The sequence below is a fragment of the Magnolia sinica genome, chromosome 2 (genome assembly GCF_029962835.1).
Source record: "Magnolia sinica isolate HGM2019 chromosome 2, MsV1, whole genome shotgun sequence".
NCBI lineage: Eukaryota > Viridiplantae > Streptophyta > Magnoliopsida > Magnoliales > Magnoliaceae > Magnolia > Magnolia sinica.
Genome location: NC_080574.1, coordinates 26,105,407 through 26,124,183, shown reverse-complemented (window position 1 = coordinate 26,124,183; position 18,777 = coordinate 26,105,407). Strand labels below are relative to the sequence as shown.

The window sequence follows — 18,777 nt, the reverse complement described above, 5'->3', positions numbered from 1 at the left end:
ATATGACATTTGCAGGGAAAAAATGCAAGTAGACCATGCAAGGCCTATTTTACAGTACCTCTTTACCTTGAAGATCAAATCAGAAATACTTTATAATTGCATGAAGTTTGTGGTGGAACTAAAGAAGAATACAAGATTCAGTTGCCAGCTGTACCGGTTTCGTCTTCTAATGTTTCTGTTTCAGTTGCAGCAGCTAACGAAGTGGATTTATCTGAAACTTGCTGCTCATCTCGCCTTGGCACTAAAAGGTAAGTTGGCTTCTCCTTGCTGCTTGCATTCTTAATACTGCTGTCCCTTAAAACATACTACAGACCAAACATGACAAATGAGTAATCATCAATTAATTCAATCATCTCACAGCACATGCATTTAGGGAAAAACAAATTAAACCTAAGGACAGCTCAGTCAGAGGCAATAGAAGAATATCAGGGCGCAAGATCATGGAACTGATGATGTATTTTCTTTTTAGGCTGGGAGTTACTGAGTATTAATAGCAACTTCACAACAGAACAGTATCATCATACAGCCACTGGAATGCCAAATTTAAAAGAATCCAGCTTAAATAGCTCTGGTCAAATGTGAAAAAAGGGTAAGGCAAAAAGACCAACCACGCAAGTTCCACAAATGCTGGGCCCAAAGTAGAACGCCGTTTGGTAGAAGAAAGTACAGAATTGGCACTATGAGCTGAGCTACACTCAACATCATTTCTTTAGACCTTCGACCTTGAGGAAGAGAGAAGGAGAGCCCCAAAGAATGCTATATGCTAACCCAAATTAACTATTTGGTTGCCTACAGCAGTGTTCAGGGTAACCACTTCAGGAAATACTAGGGTCTAACCTCTCTTCCATGTTCCATGGGATTTGGTTAGCTAGCCATAAGGAACAAGATCCTAACAAGCGACCAACTTGAAAAGAAAAATGTATTCGACGACCCTCTGTCGTGTGGATCGGAGGTGAGATAGGCCACGATCTCTTTGTTGACATTCCATCATTTCATGGTCTAGGTAGCTTTGTTTTAGTTCTTGGACATGTTCAATGCATGTATCAAATTTTAGCATCACCAACTCAATTCTTTACTTCTGGAGTATGTTGAATTTGCCAATTGCTAATGATATAATGAGGTGCCAATGTAATGCAGGGGCATTTTCACACTAGGCTCGAGTGGGGTTGCCTGTGGGATGTAGGGGCACACTCGGGGTAGGTGACCCATGTGATTTGGGGCCCATGGGGGAGGTCTCGTGTTCAAGTCTCCTCACCAAGGGTGATTAATGCACATTTCACACAGGGCTCGAGTAGGGTAGCCCATGGGATGCAGGGACAAACTCGGGGTGGGCAGCCCATGTGATTTGGGGCCCACGAAGGGGGTTCGGCCGAGGTCCTAAACCCATGAGATGTGGGGCCTGGGCTATGAGATAAAGGAATTAATTCGCCATACTCTAACAATTCGAGCTTTTAGAGCAAGTGGCTAATTGTCCTGCATCACTATGGCACATTCTTTTCTTCCCAACAATCTAGAACCCGAAAAAAGAGCATCACTCTAGGACTGGGAAATCCTCAATCATAAATATGGTGAGAGGAATGGTGATGGAGATCTTGGAACATGCTTCTTGCTTGCCTGATCTAGTTGTTCTGCAAGAGATGAATTTTTTTATAAAGGTGAAAATATTATTAAATGACCAAGGCCAAAGAAGAACAAAACAAAAGACAAAAAGGAGAAAGACCTAGAAGCAAAAGAAACAACAGCAGAAACTAACCTAGGGCAAGAGACTAATCTAACAAACAAAGCTACAAAAGGCAAAAAGGAAGATTACAACAACAAATCGCCTGAGGTGAGAACAAAGACATGACATCCAAAAAGGAAAAACTTAAAGAGCCCAGTCCCGGAAGAGAGAATTCTGCTGAAGACACCTGCCACTGACAGACTTCTGTTGCAGAAACAACGGTTGTTTCTCTCACGCCAGATTGCCCAGACAGTGGCGAGCAAGATCAGCCTCCGGCCTTTTCTACCCAGTTTTCCCCCTTCTGCTTCATGCCAAACTTCTAGTAGACCTCCAATGGACCAAGGCATGACCCAGGATATGTCTGCCGGGTCCAACACTCAAGCCCAGAGGCCAAACTTCTGCAAGAGATGAATAATGCAGGGGTTTCACAATATTCTTCCCCCAGCCATCTTTCAGGAGAAATTAGTTGCTTGATTGTGCACAGAGTATATGGAAAGATACAGGGCTTCCCATGCCTCTGGTCTGACCTGAATTGTGGGAAGCACCTCCAAGCACAAGCACAGCATGGAACTTAATTTCCATAACAATTGGAAGTCACAGAGCATATGGAAAGATGCAGGGCTTCTGATGCCTCTGGTCTGACCTGAATTGTGGGAAGCACCTCCAAGCACAAGCACAGCATGGAACTCAACTTCCATAACAATTGGAAGTCCTCCCTATGCAAATTGAGCTTCAGGGCAGGTGGAATCAGCAATGGCTCTCTAATAAATGGGGCCAAGTATATCTTCCAAAAAAAAAAAAAAAAAATGGGGCCAAGTGTCTGGCATTTGTGAGTTCAAACAACCATATGAGCTGAGGTGACCCATGAACACTATCAAATGGCCAGAGAGATGAGCTCGACACTCCTGGTCCTTGCATTCAAAAGTCCAGGCAATCCATACCTCAATCATCAACTCGAAAAATAGGCTGACGAGTCAAATGGTTTCTCTAAAACAAGAGAGTGGAGATGTTAACTACCAAAAATGGACTAACAGAAGTTTCTTCTTTATGGCACACATATCATTCACTAGCCTTCTCTTTTTGAACATCCTTTTAGTGAAGTTACACACAATCAAAATATGGCTGATAGTCCTAGTCTCAAACTCCTACACCCAAGTCCTCATCCTAGCAACATCAGATTACAGCCTAAACTAAAATAACAAACAGAAGTTGCACTGCCATTATGTCACTATTGCCACAGATCCCAAAAGTTCACAGAAAATGTTCTGGAAGTTCGAAGCTAATCATGTTTCTTCATCGTATCTAGATTCTAGCATTGTATGAGCTGCTGGTTATCTATATCATCACGATTATAACCCAAAGTGAAGTGACAACACTACACCCAACTTTCTTCAAGTTAGTACTATGGTGCCTGACAAGCCATTCCCTCAGTTAACAATTGCAATGAAGCAGATGCCACCTCTTCATCCATGTTGCAGAAGAATCAACAAACAAACAAACATAAGTGCAAGTCACATCACTGTGAACAGATTTTTGCGTATCAAGAAACATATGAATATATTGTGACCAATAACAGGACCGGCGAAACAGGATTTGTAAAGCTGGCTCCGATGATGTTGACAGGGCAACAGCTACTGAGAAAAACCAGGTTTTGCACTACTTATCATAAGGCTGTAAATTACTGCACAGCTTGCAGTGGCCCATACCATCCAGAGTATAAATCAAGAGCTGTGTTTTATTTCAAAGCTACATTTGGTCACAAATTACAATCAAATGAAGGTTCTTCTTTAGACCCCTAATATTCCCATGGGAACTGGATAGTCAAAATATCAATAGGCATGATCGTTGCAATGATTAGCTCCAGCACATAAATCCACCAAAAGTTCCTGAGTTCATACAGAAAATATGCCTAACACATGACTGCAAGAAAAAGATAAAACAAATTATTCATCTGGAAAGGACCAACAATCGGTGATGTGACCATATGAGTGTATGTCAAAGTTCAAAAGCGTTCTGTTTTCTTTTTCTTCTCTTCCTTCTCTTTCTTTTCCTCCCCTCCAGGCAAAGAATACTATCGAAACGGAAGATTGAATTCATTCACTGATAAACAGGGACCAAATGGGTAGGGTCAAAGCAAAAGGCCAACCTGCTATTACAAAATAAAGGCACTAAAGGTGACCTCTCCCTAACAAATTTGTAGAACATGCCATTGAAACTAATGCGCTAGTGCTGGTCTAATCTCCCCCTCCTAAACTTTAAACAAACTTTAAAAAAAAAAAAAATGAATCCATAACTAAACTACAGTTCCGTTCACTCCATCTGGAATTCAGAGAGCATACAAATTTAAGAAAATTACCAAAGCAATCCACAAGTAGCAAATAAAATACACACCACATTAAACATTAGCTCTTAGTTTTTGCTCGCATGAAAATCCCAAGCATCTGGGTAAAATTTTCATACCACTGATGTGGAAACCCTTCGCTTCTCAGAACTCCGTCTGGTGGAAGCTGAACTAGAATTGCCAGCAGCTCCTCCAGCTCTTCTACTAAGCTTCCCATTAGCTGATGGTCTCTGTATCAAATCAGCAAATAAAATTCAGAGCATATCAACACTTAAACAAATCAAAATTGGAAGAAAGATACAATATAAATATGCTGCAGTTAACTCGATGAACCAATAACAGAGGAAAGGCATGCCCCTCTGTAACTTGAACATGGACATGTGTCTTGGTGTCACACATGGTGGCTTACAAAAGTTAGATTTGCTGCGATGTCCTCAACATTTATTATTATGAAATATTATATGTAAATAGCATATTGTAACTATTTATCTGTAAAAGAAACACAGAATTAAATAAACAATAATAACAACATGAAACCTACTCATTTACTTACATGTACAAAGCATCTCAAAAAAAAAAAAAAAAAAAGCATGAAAATTTAGTTTTTCCATATAAGCTAGGTATGGTAGTGTCAGACAACCAGAATCTGACATGTTTCAGCACACCACAATTTCAAAAAAGTGCCCTGATATTAATGTAGGGGCATTTTCACATCGGGCTCAAGTGGGGTTGCCTGTGGGATGCAGGGGCACACTCGGGGTGGGTGACCCATGTGAGGCAGGCCCCACCCGTGTAAGGTGGGTGGCTCGTGTGAGGCGGTACCCATGTGATTTGGGGCCCATGAGGGAGGTTCAGCGGAGTTCCTAACCCATAAGATGTGGGGCCTGGGCTATGAGATAAAGGGATTGATTCATCATAGTCTAACAGTTCGAGCTTTTAGAGCAAGTGGTTAATTGTCCTGCATCAAATTGGTATCAGAGCGGGACACCTCACCGGGGGTGATTAATGCAAAGGCATTTTTACACCGAGCTCGAGTGGGGTTGCCTGTGGGATGTAGGGACACACTCGAGGTGGGCGGCCAGTGTGAGGCGGGCCCCACCCATGTGAGGTGGGTAGCTCGTGCGAGGTGGTACGCATGTGACTTGGGGCCCATGAGGGGGGTTCGGCCGAGTTCCTAATTGTCCTGCATCAGATATGCCCAAATAGGGCCATGGGATAAGGGGTGCAATGCGTGAAACAAAAAATTAAGGTAACCTAAATATAATCATGACTATGAGATAGTAACTAGACAGGCCTATGCGTAAAAAATTATACATACATAATTATATAAATGATCTTTTTGCTAAGATAGGTAACACTAGACGCATTAAGGAAAGAAATTGTGTATATATAATCAAACAGGTCAAGGTGCTGAAGATGCTAGAAATATGCTCAATCCCAATTGGTTCGATGACCACTATCATTGGCATTATGAACTGGTGATGCTTTTTTTGTCCTCAATGCTTGTGAAACTTATTATTCCATGTCCAAGAAAAAACTTTTACCAATAGCTAAATTGCTTTCATATGGGAAGACTGCAAAGGATAATATAAAAAATGAAAACCTATTACCGATAACTAAAATTGCTCTAATATGGGAAGACTCCAAAAAATACTATCAAGAATGAGGCTGTCCAAGCTCCAGTGGGAAACAACTCATGTCCCAAAGAAACTGGATATGGCTGAGGGAAAATCAAGGTTGAAGACCTAAAGGGATTTAAATTGAGGTAGCAAGAGGGAATATGACTCTCGTTCACTTCCCAAATAATGGCGGTGGTGGTGGTGGCTATTTTGTTCTGTGGATGGATAAGCTGAAGAGCTGGTAAAAAAAAAAAAAAAAAAAAAAGTACAAAAACAAAAAGGAGGCAATTTCAAGTCCCAAAGGTGAGCAGGCCAGGCTTAGAATATCTATTGTTTGTATGACATCAGAAGCAAAAAAATTTATTTTGGTCAAAATGCAGAAAGTCACAAATGGAATAATGCAAATTTCCATGTACCTGAGATCCACTCTTAGCAGCTCTTTTTTGTCGAACAAAATCCATCAGAGGGGTAACAACGACAGTTTCCTTTGGTGCACCTGAAGAAGCGAATACCAAGTAACTTCACACAATCAACAAAATCTTCTCTATCATCTAACTCGGGTTCTACTTATAGTATATGCCCTTCGTTCAAAATCTGTGCATGTTTAAATGCATGTGTGCACACATGCATGCAAAGAGAGAAGATATTAAACTAACCAGCTCGTTCTGCTTCTCTTCTTTCTAGTTGTATCTCTGCACTAGGAAGATTCTCAACAGGCTTCGCAAGAAGATCAAGGAACTCCAAATATTCAGGATCTAGTTATTCATCAAAGAACTGCTTGTGATTATAACAGAAAACAGCTGACATATATGAGAGCATGCACCATAGCACGGCATAAGAGCTTGGATTTCTATAAAAAATAATAATAATAATAAATAAACAAAACATACCTTTGAATATGGTCCCTTCACGGCCATCTTTTTTAGCCCATGGTTTTGGAACGCGTTGAGATGGTGCATATTCTACAATAGTCGTATATTGGGAACCTGAACAAAGAGTCAAACCTTGTTATATTTTTTAAAAAAACAGGATAGAAACAATTAAAGATTTTATAAAATCTTAAAAACATAAAATACAATTTGACAAAATGATATTTATATGGCAAGGTAAAAAGGATGGCCAAATGAGACATTAATCGAGAGATAACAGGGTCCTCATGATTTAGGATGGTGTCCCTACGAACCCATTTTGTTGAAATGGAGACGGTTCATCAATCTAGACTGTTCAACTAATGGCCCCTGCCATTGATGGGTTTGTTTAAAAATCTTCCACATCACTGCCCTTTCTTCTAGGTCATTGTTGTATTTCCTCCAATAACTTTTTATGTTGAGGCCACTTATTCAACAACTAGGATCTTCCAACTCATTCCATGACAGGGCTCATCAGTCAATGATGCAATTGATGGGTTTATTTAAAAATCTTCCAAATCACTGCCCTTTCTTCTAGGACATTGTTGTATTTTCTCCAATATTTTCTTTTATGCTTAGGCCACTAATTCAACAACTAGGATCTTCCAACCCATTCCATGACAGGGCTCATCAGTCAATGATGCAATGAGCCAAGATGGATCATCTATGACTTTTAAACCACAGCCATCATAAAGTAGCTCACTCAATCATCATTCATGATCACCCTAAACATTATCCATATATGTGACAGAGATGCTAAAGATGCTTAGACTCATGTGATTCTGACAAATTTATTTTTGACTTACAGGGACCAACTTCAAAGGCACATTGATGATCCTACTGTGTCAAACGATTTTAGTTGTACAGTCGGTCAAATCACTGGTTTGCACAATCCAATGCATTCACCCCACTTTTCATGGACTCTGAAAAATTCGCACCAATCTCAATGCAGCCAAATCAAAAAAGAAGAATCTCAATTCAAATCTTCATTGCATGGCCCTTCTAAACTAGGTGCTGATTCCATTTGAATTGCACTTCGCACTCCTGCATCCTAGCCGTTTAGACTTGCTAACATTTTGAAATTGATGCTCTCTCTCCCACACATGAATTTGTAGCTGTCATGTTTCACACTTCGTGCTTCTATAGTTCAGATACGTACCTTTGTCTTGAAGATCAAACCAGAAATTTTCTATAAAGATGCAACAGAGAATAAAATTTAAGGGTTGTGGATAGATATCCAACAATGTACCAGCTGTTATGCCAATGATCACAATAGTCCCCAGTCTATTTCTACTGCAGGCAATACATGTTATAACCAAAGAAATAACTTTCTTATTTGATCATAACTACTCATAAAAAGTCTTTAAACATTTATATACTAATTCTCAAACTAAAGGAAACCCTAATATTATCCTAGCCATCTACTCTTTCTAACCCTAACCATCTATTTCTAAAATATAAAACTGACCGGAATACCCTTGAATCCCATCACGACCATATAACCTTTACGTAAATTTGTCATAACTAACTCAAGCCGCGCTGGAATTTCATAATCTTGGGCTTGTTTGAAAGCTAACCTAATAGGCTTTCAAACAGGACCAATTATGCGTCATTCCAACATCATTTGATATCCAATAAGTGGCCCACCGAATATGTGATGAAAATACCAGAGGGAAACCTGTTGAACAAATCAGCAACCAACTCTAAATAACAGCTAATTAGACATCCTTTGGACATGTAGAACATCTCGTTGATCCCATGGTCCAACAATCTAAGTTGACCATTAATTTATCCAGATCTGCCTTCCAATAGGCTGCCCTTCGAATTGGGTAGCACTTTCATTGCCCTTATCCTGAAATTGGAAGGAGTTGTCCGCCTTAATGATTTCCGCCAAATCAGCCCAGTGGGAAGTCCTTATAAAATCCTAGCAAAGATTCTCAATGACAAATTGCGCCTTGTTATTCTTAGATCATTTCTCCTCATCGGAGTGCTTTCGTCCATGGGAGACAGATTCTTGACAGCATCTTGATAGCCCATGAATGCTTACACTCCCGTATTAAGGCAGGTAGCTCTGATATTCTTTGTAAATTAGACCCGGAGAAGGCTTATGACCATGTCGACTGGTATTTTTTGGACTACATGCTTAGGAGAATGGGCTTTGGGGACAAGTAGAGGGCAGGGATTTTGTAGTGTTTCCTCTGCCCACTTTTCTATGCTTATTAACAGCTCCCCCTTTGGTTTTTTTTAAAGCCTCCCATGGTCTGCATCGGGGGGATCCTTTATCTCCTTTTCTCTTTCTTCTAACCTATGAAGCTCTGAGTTGTATGTTGTCCAGGACTCCAGGGGACAGGAAGTGGGTCTGTCCAGCATATCTGTCACCTCCAATTTGTCGATGATATCTTCTTCTTCTGTTTTTTTGAAAGGAAAGATGATACCTTATTATTCTAGGAAGCTGATAAATCCGTGGTTGACCTCCTTAACATGACCATCTACAAGCTCCAAGTGGTCCATATGTCGAAGGTAAACCTTTCCAAGAGTAAAATCTTTGGTATTAACATCCTTTCTGATATGTCTGGTAAGTTTGGTAGAATTCCTTGGTTGTGGTTTGGAATCTTTGTCGTCTTCGTACCTTGGTCTTCCTCTTTCAGTGGGTAAACTTGCTTTGCATGTGTGGGACAAAATTCTGGAAACAATAGGGAGGAAGTTGTCCAGATATTGGAACAGAATATGGGTTGATCCCTCATGGTTGGTGGACTAAAGCTTCTTCATAATACTGTGCATCCAGATATTGGAACAGAATATCTAGGGTCGCCCCCTAGTTTTTTCGAGGTCCTCTTTTGCTATGGGTGAGGGAACTAGGATTCTCTTTTGGTCTGACCCTTGGTGCAGAAGTTCTCCCCTTTCCAAAGACTTTCCTTCCCTTGCGATTCTTAGTTGGTCTCTCACAATCTCCATGGTTTAATGTTTCTTTGGCCCAGGGGAGAGTGGAGTGTGGACCCCTCCATTTAGGAGGAATCTATCTGATCTTGAAATCCAGGAATTTATCTCTAGTTCGTTTGCAGGGATTTTTCCCTTCTCCAAGCTCCAAAAATTCAAGGATATGGATTCTTGCTTCCTTAGGATTGTTCTCGGTGAAGTCTTTCTACAGCTCAATCCCATCCTCTACTTCTGCTTTTGGTTCCCATACCAACATTGCTTGGTTCTAAAAAAGGTGGCTGCCTTCGCTTGGCTTGTGGGAAAAAATAAGGTGCTCACAGCCGATAATCTGAGGAGAGGAATGATCCTCCCAAATGTGTGCCTTCTGTGTTTCGAAGAAGTTGAGTCAGTCAACCATCTCTTCATCCATTGTGCCTTCACGTCGGCCATCTGTAATAAAGTTCTGGAAGGTGCTGATATCTGTTGGGCGATGCCTCTCTCGATTGACCAGCTCTTAATCATTTGGCATGCTGACTCGGGAGGTCTGCTAGGTCGGAATAAATGGCAAATCTTTTTTCTTGCAGTCCTCTGGGCAAGTACGCTTGGAGGTTTAGCCTTGAAGAGCATAGTCTCTAGAAAAGGGTAATTTCTACTAAATATGGGTTGATCCCTCACGGTTGGTGGACTAGACCTTCTTCATTATACTGTGCATCTAGACATTGGAACGAAATATCTAGGGTCGCCCCCCTAGTTTTTTCAAGGTCCTCTTTTGCTCTGGGTGAGGGAACTAGGATCCGCTTTTGGTATGACCCCTGGTGCAGAAGTTCTCCCCTTTCCAAAGACTTTCCATCCCTTGCGGTTCTCAATTGGTCTCTCAAGATCTCCACGGTTTAATGTTTCTTTGGCCAAGGGGAGAGCGGAGTGTGGACCCCTCCATTTAGGAGGAATCTGTCTGATCTTGAAATCTAGGAATATATCGCTTGTTCGTTTACAGGGATTTTTCCCTTCTCCAAGCTCCAAAGATTCGAGGATATGAATTCTTGCTTCCTTAGGATTGTTCTCGGTGAAGTCTTTCTACCGCTCAATCCTGTCCTCTCCTTCTGCTACTGGTTCCCACACCAGCGTTGTTTGGTTCTACAAAAGGTGGCTGCCTTCGCTTGGCTTGTGGGCAAAAATAAGGTGCTCACAATCGATAATATGACAAGAGGAATGATCCTCCCAAATGTGTGCCTTCTATGTTTCGAAGAAGTTGAGTCAGTCAACCATCTCTTCATCCATTGTGCCTTCACGTCGGCCATCTGGAATAAAGTTCTGGAAGGGGTTAATATCCGTTGGGCAATGCCTCTCTCAATTGACCAGCTCTTAATCATTTGGCACGCTGATTCAGGAGGTCTGCTAGGTCGGAATAAATGGCAAATCCTTTTTCTTGTGGTCCTCTAGGCAGTTTGGAACAAAAGGAATCTCCACCGTTTTCGGAATCACGACATTTCTTCAGCGGGAGCTTTCAAGGGAGTTCCATTATTTTTTAGGGATTGGGCTCCTTAGCCCTTCTTTGTTCTTCTTGGGTTTCTGCAGTCATGGGTCTAAGCTATTGTATTCTTCTTCTTTTTTTCTTTCCTCCTTTCTTTTCCCTTTTCTCATTCTTTTTGCTATGTTTAAGCCTTCTGTTTTTTTCTTTGTTTCCTCTTGTTTCTTTTAATGAATTCGTCTTTCAACAAAAAAGAAAAAAACCACTGATTTGATCCATATCCCCCACCAAGAAAATCTAGACAATTTGATTGGTCCAATCATTGATGAAACATCTTATGTCTTGCATGCATTTTTAATCTATATGTATGGTCCAGGATAACTCATATTAGAGGAACTTTGCAATCTAATTAATGTAATACAATAATGGTCAGATTGGATCAAAGAAGGCCCAATAACCAATATGAATAATCTACTCATCCAATAGATTCCACTTTCGATAGCACATCTCCAAAGAACCATTCTGATCAAATGAGCATAATCATCCCATTTGTGGCTTTGAAAACCCATGGTTACAAAAAGAGAGGCCATATTTGCAAGGTTAGCATTCTCTAATCAGTACGAGTTTTTCATGGTGTCTCACAAAACATGAGGGGAACGTAATTAACAGTCCTTATCGATGATCAAACCATTCATGTGGCATGCCCAAAACACACTAAGAGCGTGAATAAAACGCAGTGCACATGATGAGCCTTTCCAATATTTATACGAAGGAGACAACCTCTGCACATGAGATGTGTATGTTTTAGCAGCAAGGAACCTTAACATGACTCATAGGTGGGCGCTCAAATCCACACTTAGTACTTCTTTGTCAATCAAGAACTCTAAAAAATGCATCTGAGTTGCACACATAAGCTGGTCCACCAAATCGATGTAAAATTCAGGAAGAGTTTAAGAGCAATCAGCAGATTATTGTACAGATCTGAGTCGTATATGTAAATCTTGACACCAATTCAGGTTGACCCTGCCCCTTGCCAAGTCAGCTCAGCTCAGAAAGCATTTAAAAAACAGTTCTATTCATCTTATATTTCATCAACTCAAGCATTCTGCTACAAAAATCATGCGGCAACATGATACATGACCCACCTGTAAAAGAAGAGGACTACTGATATGACTCACAGACTTTATGGAGTTCCATGAAGGGCACACCAAACATCCCCCATAAATGTGGCACTTTTATAGTATTCAGATTTCAAAACCAATGAGTTAGTAGGCTATGGCTGAAAATTCCAGGTGATTGGACAATGTTAACCATCATCATGGGCAATGTTGTCAAACGGCATAAGGGATCCTGTGTGACCCAAGGGGGTTGGGCACTTGTGAAACAGCACAGCCCCCCAAACTTTTTTTTAATTAAAAAATGGAAATTTCAAGGGAAAATGAAAAAAAAAAAAAAAGGAAGAAGTAAAAGAAATTTTGTGAAATTTTATGTAAAAATATTACAGGTGATGGGAATTTATTTTTTTTTAAGATAAAGGAAATTGTTTTTTATAGTTTGATTAGACTATAACAAGTCAACTAACAACTGCTCAAATGACTGCGCATACTAAAAAATGTGAAAAAAACAGCAAATAAATTTTATTGATGTCATTTTAAGAGAGAGAGAGAGAGAGAGAGAGAGCGTGTGTGTGTGTCTGTGTGTGAAAATAGGGGAGTGGGTATGCCTATTTATAGCCAAAAAGTGACAGAAAATGAAACCAAAAAAAAAAAAAAAAAAAAAAAAAAGTCCCAATGGTTAAAAATCCTAACCATTGGGAGGTTATACCATCAAATATTGTGTACATGGCATAATTGCATAATAATGGCTTATGCGACCGCATACTTCTCTTTGCGAGTGCATAAGCCCCAACGACATAATAAGGCATATGCAATCCCCTGGCTCAAAAGGGCATTTGCAATGGCATAATCGCTTATATCATCGCATATGAAAACACTAATCAAGGTTCTTCGATGGACGATTAACACTTTGTCTTTTCAATGTTAAACAAATTCTATTGAGAGCAAAATGGACATTCGGGTCTCCAACTGGACTACTTCTACAACTAGGATGCATCTCAGGTATAATAGGGTTGTCAACGAGTACCCAGATCGGCAGGTACATGAGGTACCTGACCTGATTTAAACAAGTCCAGGTCTAATTTCCGTACCTGTTTTTTATAAAAAAAATCGGGTAGGCTTCAGGTCCACCATCTTAGATCCAGTTAAAAAATCAAGCAGCGTCAGGTCCCTCTGTTAATTATTAATCGAGTCAAGTCTAGGTCAGGTACTACTAGTAATATTAAAACAATATGTAGATTAAACAGTCTAGCAATTGAATGAAGTTAGATAAACCAACACGTGTAAGACAGCCCATCTACAAACCATGCATATGTTGATGCAGCACATGTGTGAGATCCAATCCATCCAGACTTCATAGATGCCCTTATCTGAGTCAGAATAAGACTGAAACCCGACCTGAAACTATAGACCTAAGACCTGATGGGTACCCAATAGATACCCAAACCCACCCAGATCCAGGACCTCAAATGTGGTACAACTGTACAAGGACGTAGGATGCACATTAGAAAAAAGAAAGAAGAGAATGAATTTTTGCACAAACCACACAACTCAAGGAGGTTGATTTTTATGGTTTTCTCCCTTTGCAAGAGAACTCGTTCTCCTTAATCTCACGTTTTCTTATTCCAATCTCATTACCATATGACATCTACAAAGACATGAAAAACTCAATCATTCTAAGTAAGAAACGAACATCAAAATACTACACACATATTGACCTGAGTCTCCGCCGTCCTTTTATTCTCCTATTACCTCTCTTTCTTATCCGATTAAGGATCCCTCAAAATATTAATATAACTTATTAAAGATCCCCCAAGACATTGATGTCCTATCATGGATTAAGTATTGGTTTCAAGGGGTGACTTGTCTAGGGACCGAAACTAAAACGATTCGCCCCAACTCAGTCCCGTTTAGGAACCCATATCGATTTGGTGAATCCTATCAGTTCAGACCAAAACCGATACGACTCAAACCATACCAAAGTCTTATCGGATAATGTTTAAAACCATGTCCTATACTCCTAAAGATCTTCTAAAACACAAATCTCTCAAAATAGAAAACCATTAGTGATGCAGGATAATTAACCACTCGCTATAAAAGCTCGAACTGTTAGAGCATGGCGAATTAATCCATTTACCTCATAGCCCAGGCCCCACATATCATAGGTTAGGACCTCGGCCGAATCCCCCTTGTGGGCCCCAAATCACATGGGTACCGCCTCACATGGGCCGCTCACCCCGAGTGTGTCCCCCCATCCCACAGGCTACCCCACTCGAGCCCGGTGTGAAATGCGCATTAATCACCCCCAGTGAGGAGTCTCGAACATGAGACCTCCCCCGTGGGCCCCGCCCACCCCGAATGTGCCCCTGCATCCCACTCGAGCCCGGTCTGAAAACACCCTTACATTAATTAGAGGTCGTTTGGCAACATGGATTTAAGTCTATTTGAGTGCATTTGGAATCCAAAAGTAGTTTGCCAATGTGGATTCGGAGATATATGATATATACAATTTTGCGATGTTTGAAATTTGTCCCTTCTGTTGTGATTCGGATTCAAATGCCTGTTTTGCTCATTTTTAAAGGCAAGAGAGTCACACATGTAACAAAGGTGTTGCTAGACTACTAATTCATTATACACGTGGCATGTTGATGATACCAAAAATAATCAAATTACTGACTGCATCAGTAAAATTACATCAATAGAATAATCTGAACAGTTTGGCCATGTAAATCAACGGTTAAAAAACGTTGGCAAGTCGCTCGTTTGTGATCCTATGCTTGTGGCCCACCCAAGGCTCGAAATTTCGTTATTTTTGGCCAAAGTATATATTTCAATGGGCTTATCACAATCTTTCTGCCAAATATCACATATGTACACTAATTTGGGATATTAAAGTTGATTTAATAATCAAATTCAAATTCATGTAAATATACTACAAAATTTCAATACATTCCTATTTTTGGATTCCAGTGCATTCCAAATACAAGTTGTCAAACACAAGTGAGGATTCGGAATCACCTTGAATTATGATTTGGATTCTAACACATTCGAAACACAAGCTCCCAAACAGGCCCTTAATGACTTAATATCCCCTTATAGATTCCTCAAGAGACATCTCTTAAAATGAAAAAAGAAAAACTACTAATTACTTAATGACGCATAAGTCTCCTTAAACCTAGAAACTATTACTAAAGACAACCAAAGAGACCTAACTTTAATTGAATCCCTCAGAATCTTCACTAAATTAAGGCTTAAGGAATGAAGCCACAACCACATGTAAGGTCCCTAAATCTCAAAAATCTTCCCACTTACATCATACCCAGACTCGGACCTAAACCCAACACTCTTAGAGATACACACCCAACTTGTTGATAGCCCCTACTCAAGTATGGCCCTAGACGCATCAACCTTTCTCAATTTGCGAATCTGGGGTCAATCTGCATCATGTAAGAGCAATAGTGTAAATGGCCTATTCCACCCCTTTTACGATTTGGAATGCAATTGAGAGGTATCCCAGCCATATCATGCACCAATGTCTCATGTTGGCATGGGTACACATGGGTGTTTTGGAGGGTCTGCGCTTCAAAGGCTTAGAGCATTTGACAACGGTAGCAAGGTGATGGCCCCAAGACTTGTCCACATCCGGAAGCCAAAAAATGCATTGACCCCTGAGGCTAGAATAGGATCATTGTGCTCTCCTCCACTAAAAATCATTAAAAAAATAAATTAATTAATTAAATAAAATAAAATAAATAATAATAATAATAAGTGAGAAAATCCTAACAGTTCCAGTATCCAGATCCTGCAATCACTTCAGATGGAGCAAAGAAAATAGATTCTTGGAAATGGCGAACAAGTCCAGATGCATCATAATATCAACATTCTTCTTTTTGGTGAAAATCAAACTACACATCCATCCATTATTGTGCTTTTGAGCATAATCTCAAGCCAGCATTTTCTTGTTGGTAACCCCTAGGTAAAAAGGAGAAAATTGCAGGCATGGTGATTCATTCCCGAACCAAAGATCTTCCCAGAAGCATTCCCCCATTGCTCAGTCCCTTTTTTAATTGGCTTCTCCATTGTTCACTTAGCCTACATATAGAAGAAGAAAAAAAATCCATTGCCACATTGGAGACAACTTTCCGAATAGCTGGCCATATATAGCAATTAGCTCCATCGCCACCGAGCCATTCTCTTGAGCCCATATTTGATCACCATCAGATGTTTCGACAGCCCATTATTATTTTTTTCCAATTGCCACTGCAACTTACTGAAGAGCAACTTTTATTATTCCAAGTCTTTGGATGCTAAGGCCACCATTTATTTTGAATAAACACTCCTGACCAATCTATTAGATGATATTTATGGCAGTCCTATCATTCCAAAGAAAGCTCTTTTGAAGGGACTCTATCTGGTCTATGACACTGCACTAGCATCGAAAGACAAATATTCTAATATCATGTTTGCTAAAGCCAACTTGATCAATGTTTTACAGCCCCTAACGGCAGCACTTCCACATAAGGTCAGTTTCCTTTCAAACGTTTACATGAACGGATCTCAAAATGACCATTAAAAGCTTTTCTATGCAAAAGGGGATGTCCGAAAGAGAGCATAAAGATGATCGCCATCCATGTTTGCCCACATAAACAGTCCTGGAAAGGTCAATTTTTTACCAGGGTTGGGGAAAAGTATGTAGAGATTGAACGGTTAAATTAAGTAAACCATTAACATGGTTTCACTTGCCTCAACCATTAGATTGATGTTCATGATCAACTTATGCATTTACCATGAGTTTTCTCAGAATTACTCTTCATGTAGCTTTTGATGAAGCATGGCTCACATAAGAATTTTGGAAAAACCCCACAAGGATCCTTTGGGAGTTCTGAAAGTTCCTATGCAGACAAATGATTTGCACTTGCCCTCATGAAATCCAAGAGTACCCGATTTTCAGCACTGGCCAACCCCAAAAGAAAATAAAAGAAATTTAAAAAAACAAAAAAAAAAAAAGGAGAGCCCAAGTGAGACGACAAATAATAAAATACTCAAAAGCACATAAAGGAGAAAACAACAGGTTTAATCATTGATTACCCTTCTCATTAACAAACACGTGCCCATCAAAGAACTCCGCAAACTCGACCACATCTTCCAGCCTCTGGAAATCGATATAAGCTCGAGAATATCTCTGATTCTTCTGACTGCAGAGACAGTTCCAGATTACAGTCCCGTAAGTGTAAAAGCTTCAATATGGACGAAATTTCACTTTCATCGTATGCAACCAAAAGTCTAAAGTGGAGGGAAAAAAAAAAAAAACTAAAACTAATTGCACCCACCACCTTCTCATTCCCAAGAATCCCTATTGCAAAAACAGCGACAAACAACAATAATGCAAAGTCTAATATAATTCCTGTGAGATTGAGTCAGTTTCCAGTTTTCGAATTATAACATATGAAATACGAATGCTTGGGATTCCTGAAACCCTAAGTTGCACAGTAACTTAATAAATTCCGTTTTCGAATTATAACATATGAAATACGAATGCTTGGGATTCCTGAAACCCTAAGTTGCACAGTAACTTAATAAATTCCGTCATTCTCGCTAACAAAATCTTCAAATACGTGATTTTGTGCAATATCTCTATGACACTGGCAGAATAATCAAATACAATAGAATAGGTGATTTTCCGATAGGAGGAGGAACCAAGGGAACCCTAACCTGTTCTTGCCAGGGCGAAAAAAGAACCACTTGTAGCGGCCCGCGAACCGGGAGTCGATTTGCCCCGTCAGCGCCGACTGAGAAATCGAGGGCGGCAAGTGCCGCAGCACTAGTTTCGTGCGGCCGAATGGATCCTTCATATGTAGAAATTCCTCCAACCAGAAAAGGGAGAGAGAGAGAGAGAGAGAGAGAGAGAGAGAGAGAGAGAACGAAATCGAGGAGAGGAGAGGGATTGAGTGGAATTTATGAGAAGATTCCAATGGGATGGAAATCCGGCCGTCGAATCAGGGTTTTGAGCCCTGATTCATGGGGTTTGATCCGTAGACATGAACAGTTGAGAGAGAGAGCGAGAGAGAGATACAGAGATACAGAGAGACAGAGGAGTTTTTAGGTGTTAAAAATTGAAATTGATTTGGGCTGAGTTTTATGCATTGATATTAAAACTGAGTTGGGTTGAGTTATACAAACGTGAAGATTGTGTATTAACCAACACATGACATGGATACGCTCGGAAGCATAATAACAAGTGGGACGGGCGTACTACGCACCGTGCGCACGTCAAGAAACGGACAGATACACTAATCCCCAATAACCCCAAGCTCCATGGGTCCCACCATGATGTTTGTGTTATATCCACTCCGTACAGTTTTTTTGTCAGCTCATCCTAGGACATGAACCTAAACATGAAGGAGAAACAAAACTCAAGTGAGCCACACGTCAGGAAACAATATGAATGGAAACAACCACCATTGCCCTGGTGAAGGTTTCAATGGTGGGAATTCACTCCGAACTATTTTCTGTGGTATGGCCAATTATGTTTTCGATTGCCCTGGTAACCCCAACACCAGTTAGTTAACTGGTGTCAAAGCTCTGTTGGCTACCTAATAATGTATGTGTCTTATCTACTTGGCTTCTTTTGCATTATCATTTTAAGGCATGAGTTCAAAATTAAAGCATAGCTGAAACTCAATTAAACGT

General features: G+C 40.3%; 1 protein-coding gene and 1 long non-coding RNA gene across 6 annotated transcripts in view; both read right to left on the bottom strand.

Moving 5' to 3' along the window:
• LOC131236747 (regulator of nonsense transcripts UPF3-like) overlaps positions 1-18,213 on the bottom strand; it is a 46,049-nt gene extending 27,836 nt beyond the window's left edge. For 2 of the 5 annotated variants that reach the window (XM_058234147.1, XM_058234148.1), the window contains exons 1-7: positions 17,800-18,211; positions 17,176-17,282; positions 6,571-6,666; positions 6,337-6,435; positions 6,097-6,176; positions 4,181-4,291; positions 155-305 (exon numbers count right to left, since the gene is read on the bottom strand). In XM_058234147.1, the coding sequence (XP_058090130.1) occupies positions 155-305; positions 4,181-4,291; positions 6,097-6,176; positions 6,337-6,435; positions 6,571-6,666; positions 17,176-17,282; positions 17,800-17,939 (784 nt within the window). In that variant the 5' untranslated portion in view covers positions 17,940-18,211. Of the gene's footprint in view, positions 1-154; positions 306-4,180; positions 4,292-6,096; positions 6,177-6,336; positions 6,436-6,570; positions 6,667-16,873; positions 17,041-17,175; positions 17,283-17,799 lie in introns of those variants that run through there. The other 3 variants (XM_058234150.1, XM_058234149.1, XM_058234152.1) reach the window with 3 other exon arrangements.
• On the bottom strand, positions 11,167-14,458 carry LOC131236748 (uncharacterized). The gene is made up of 2 exons (XR_009166864.1): positions 13,393-14,458; positions 11,167-13,260 (listed from the first exon to the last, which is right to left on the bottom strand). It is a non-coding gene; the product is annotated as an uncharacterized LOC131236748 (long non-coding RNA).
• Positions 18,214-18,777: the final 564 nt, after the last annotated feature.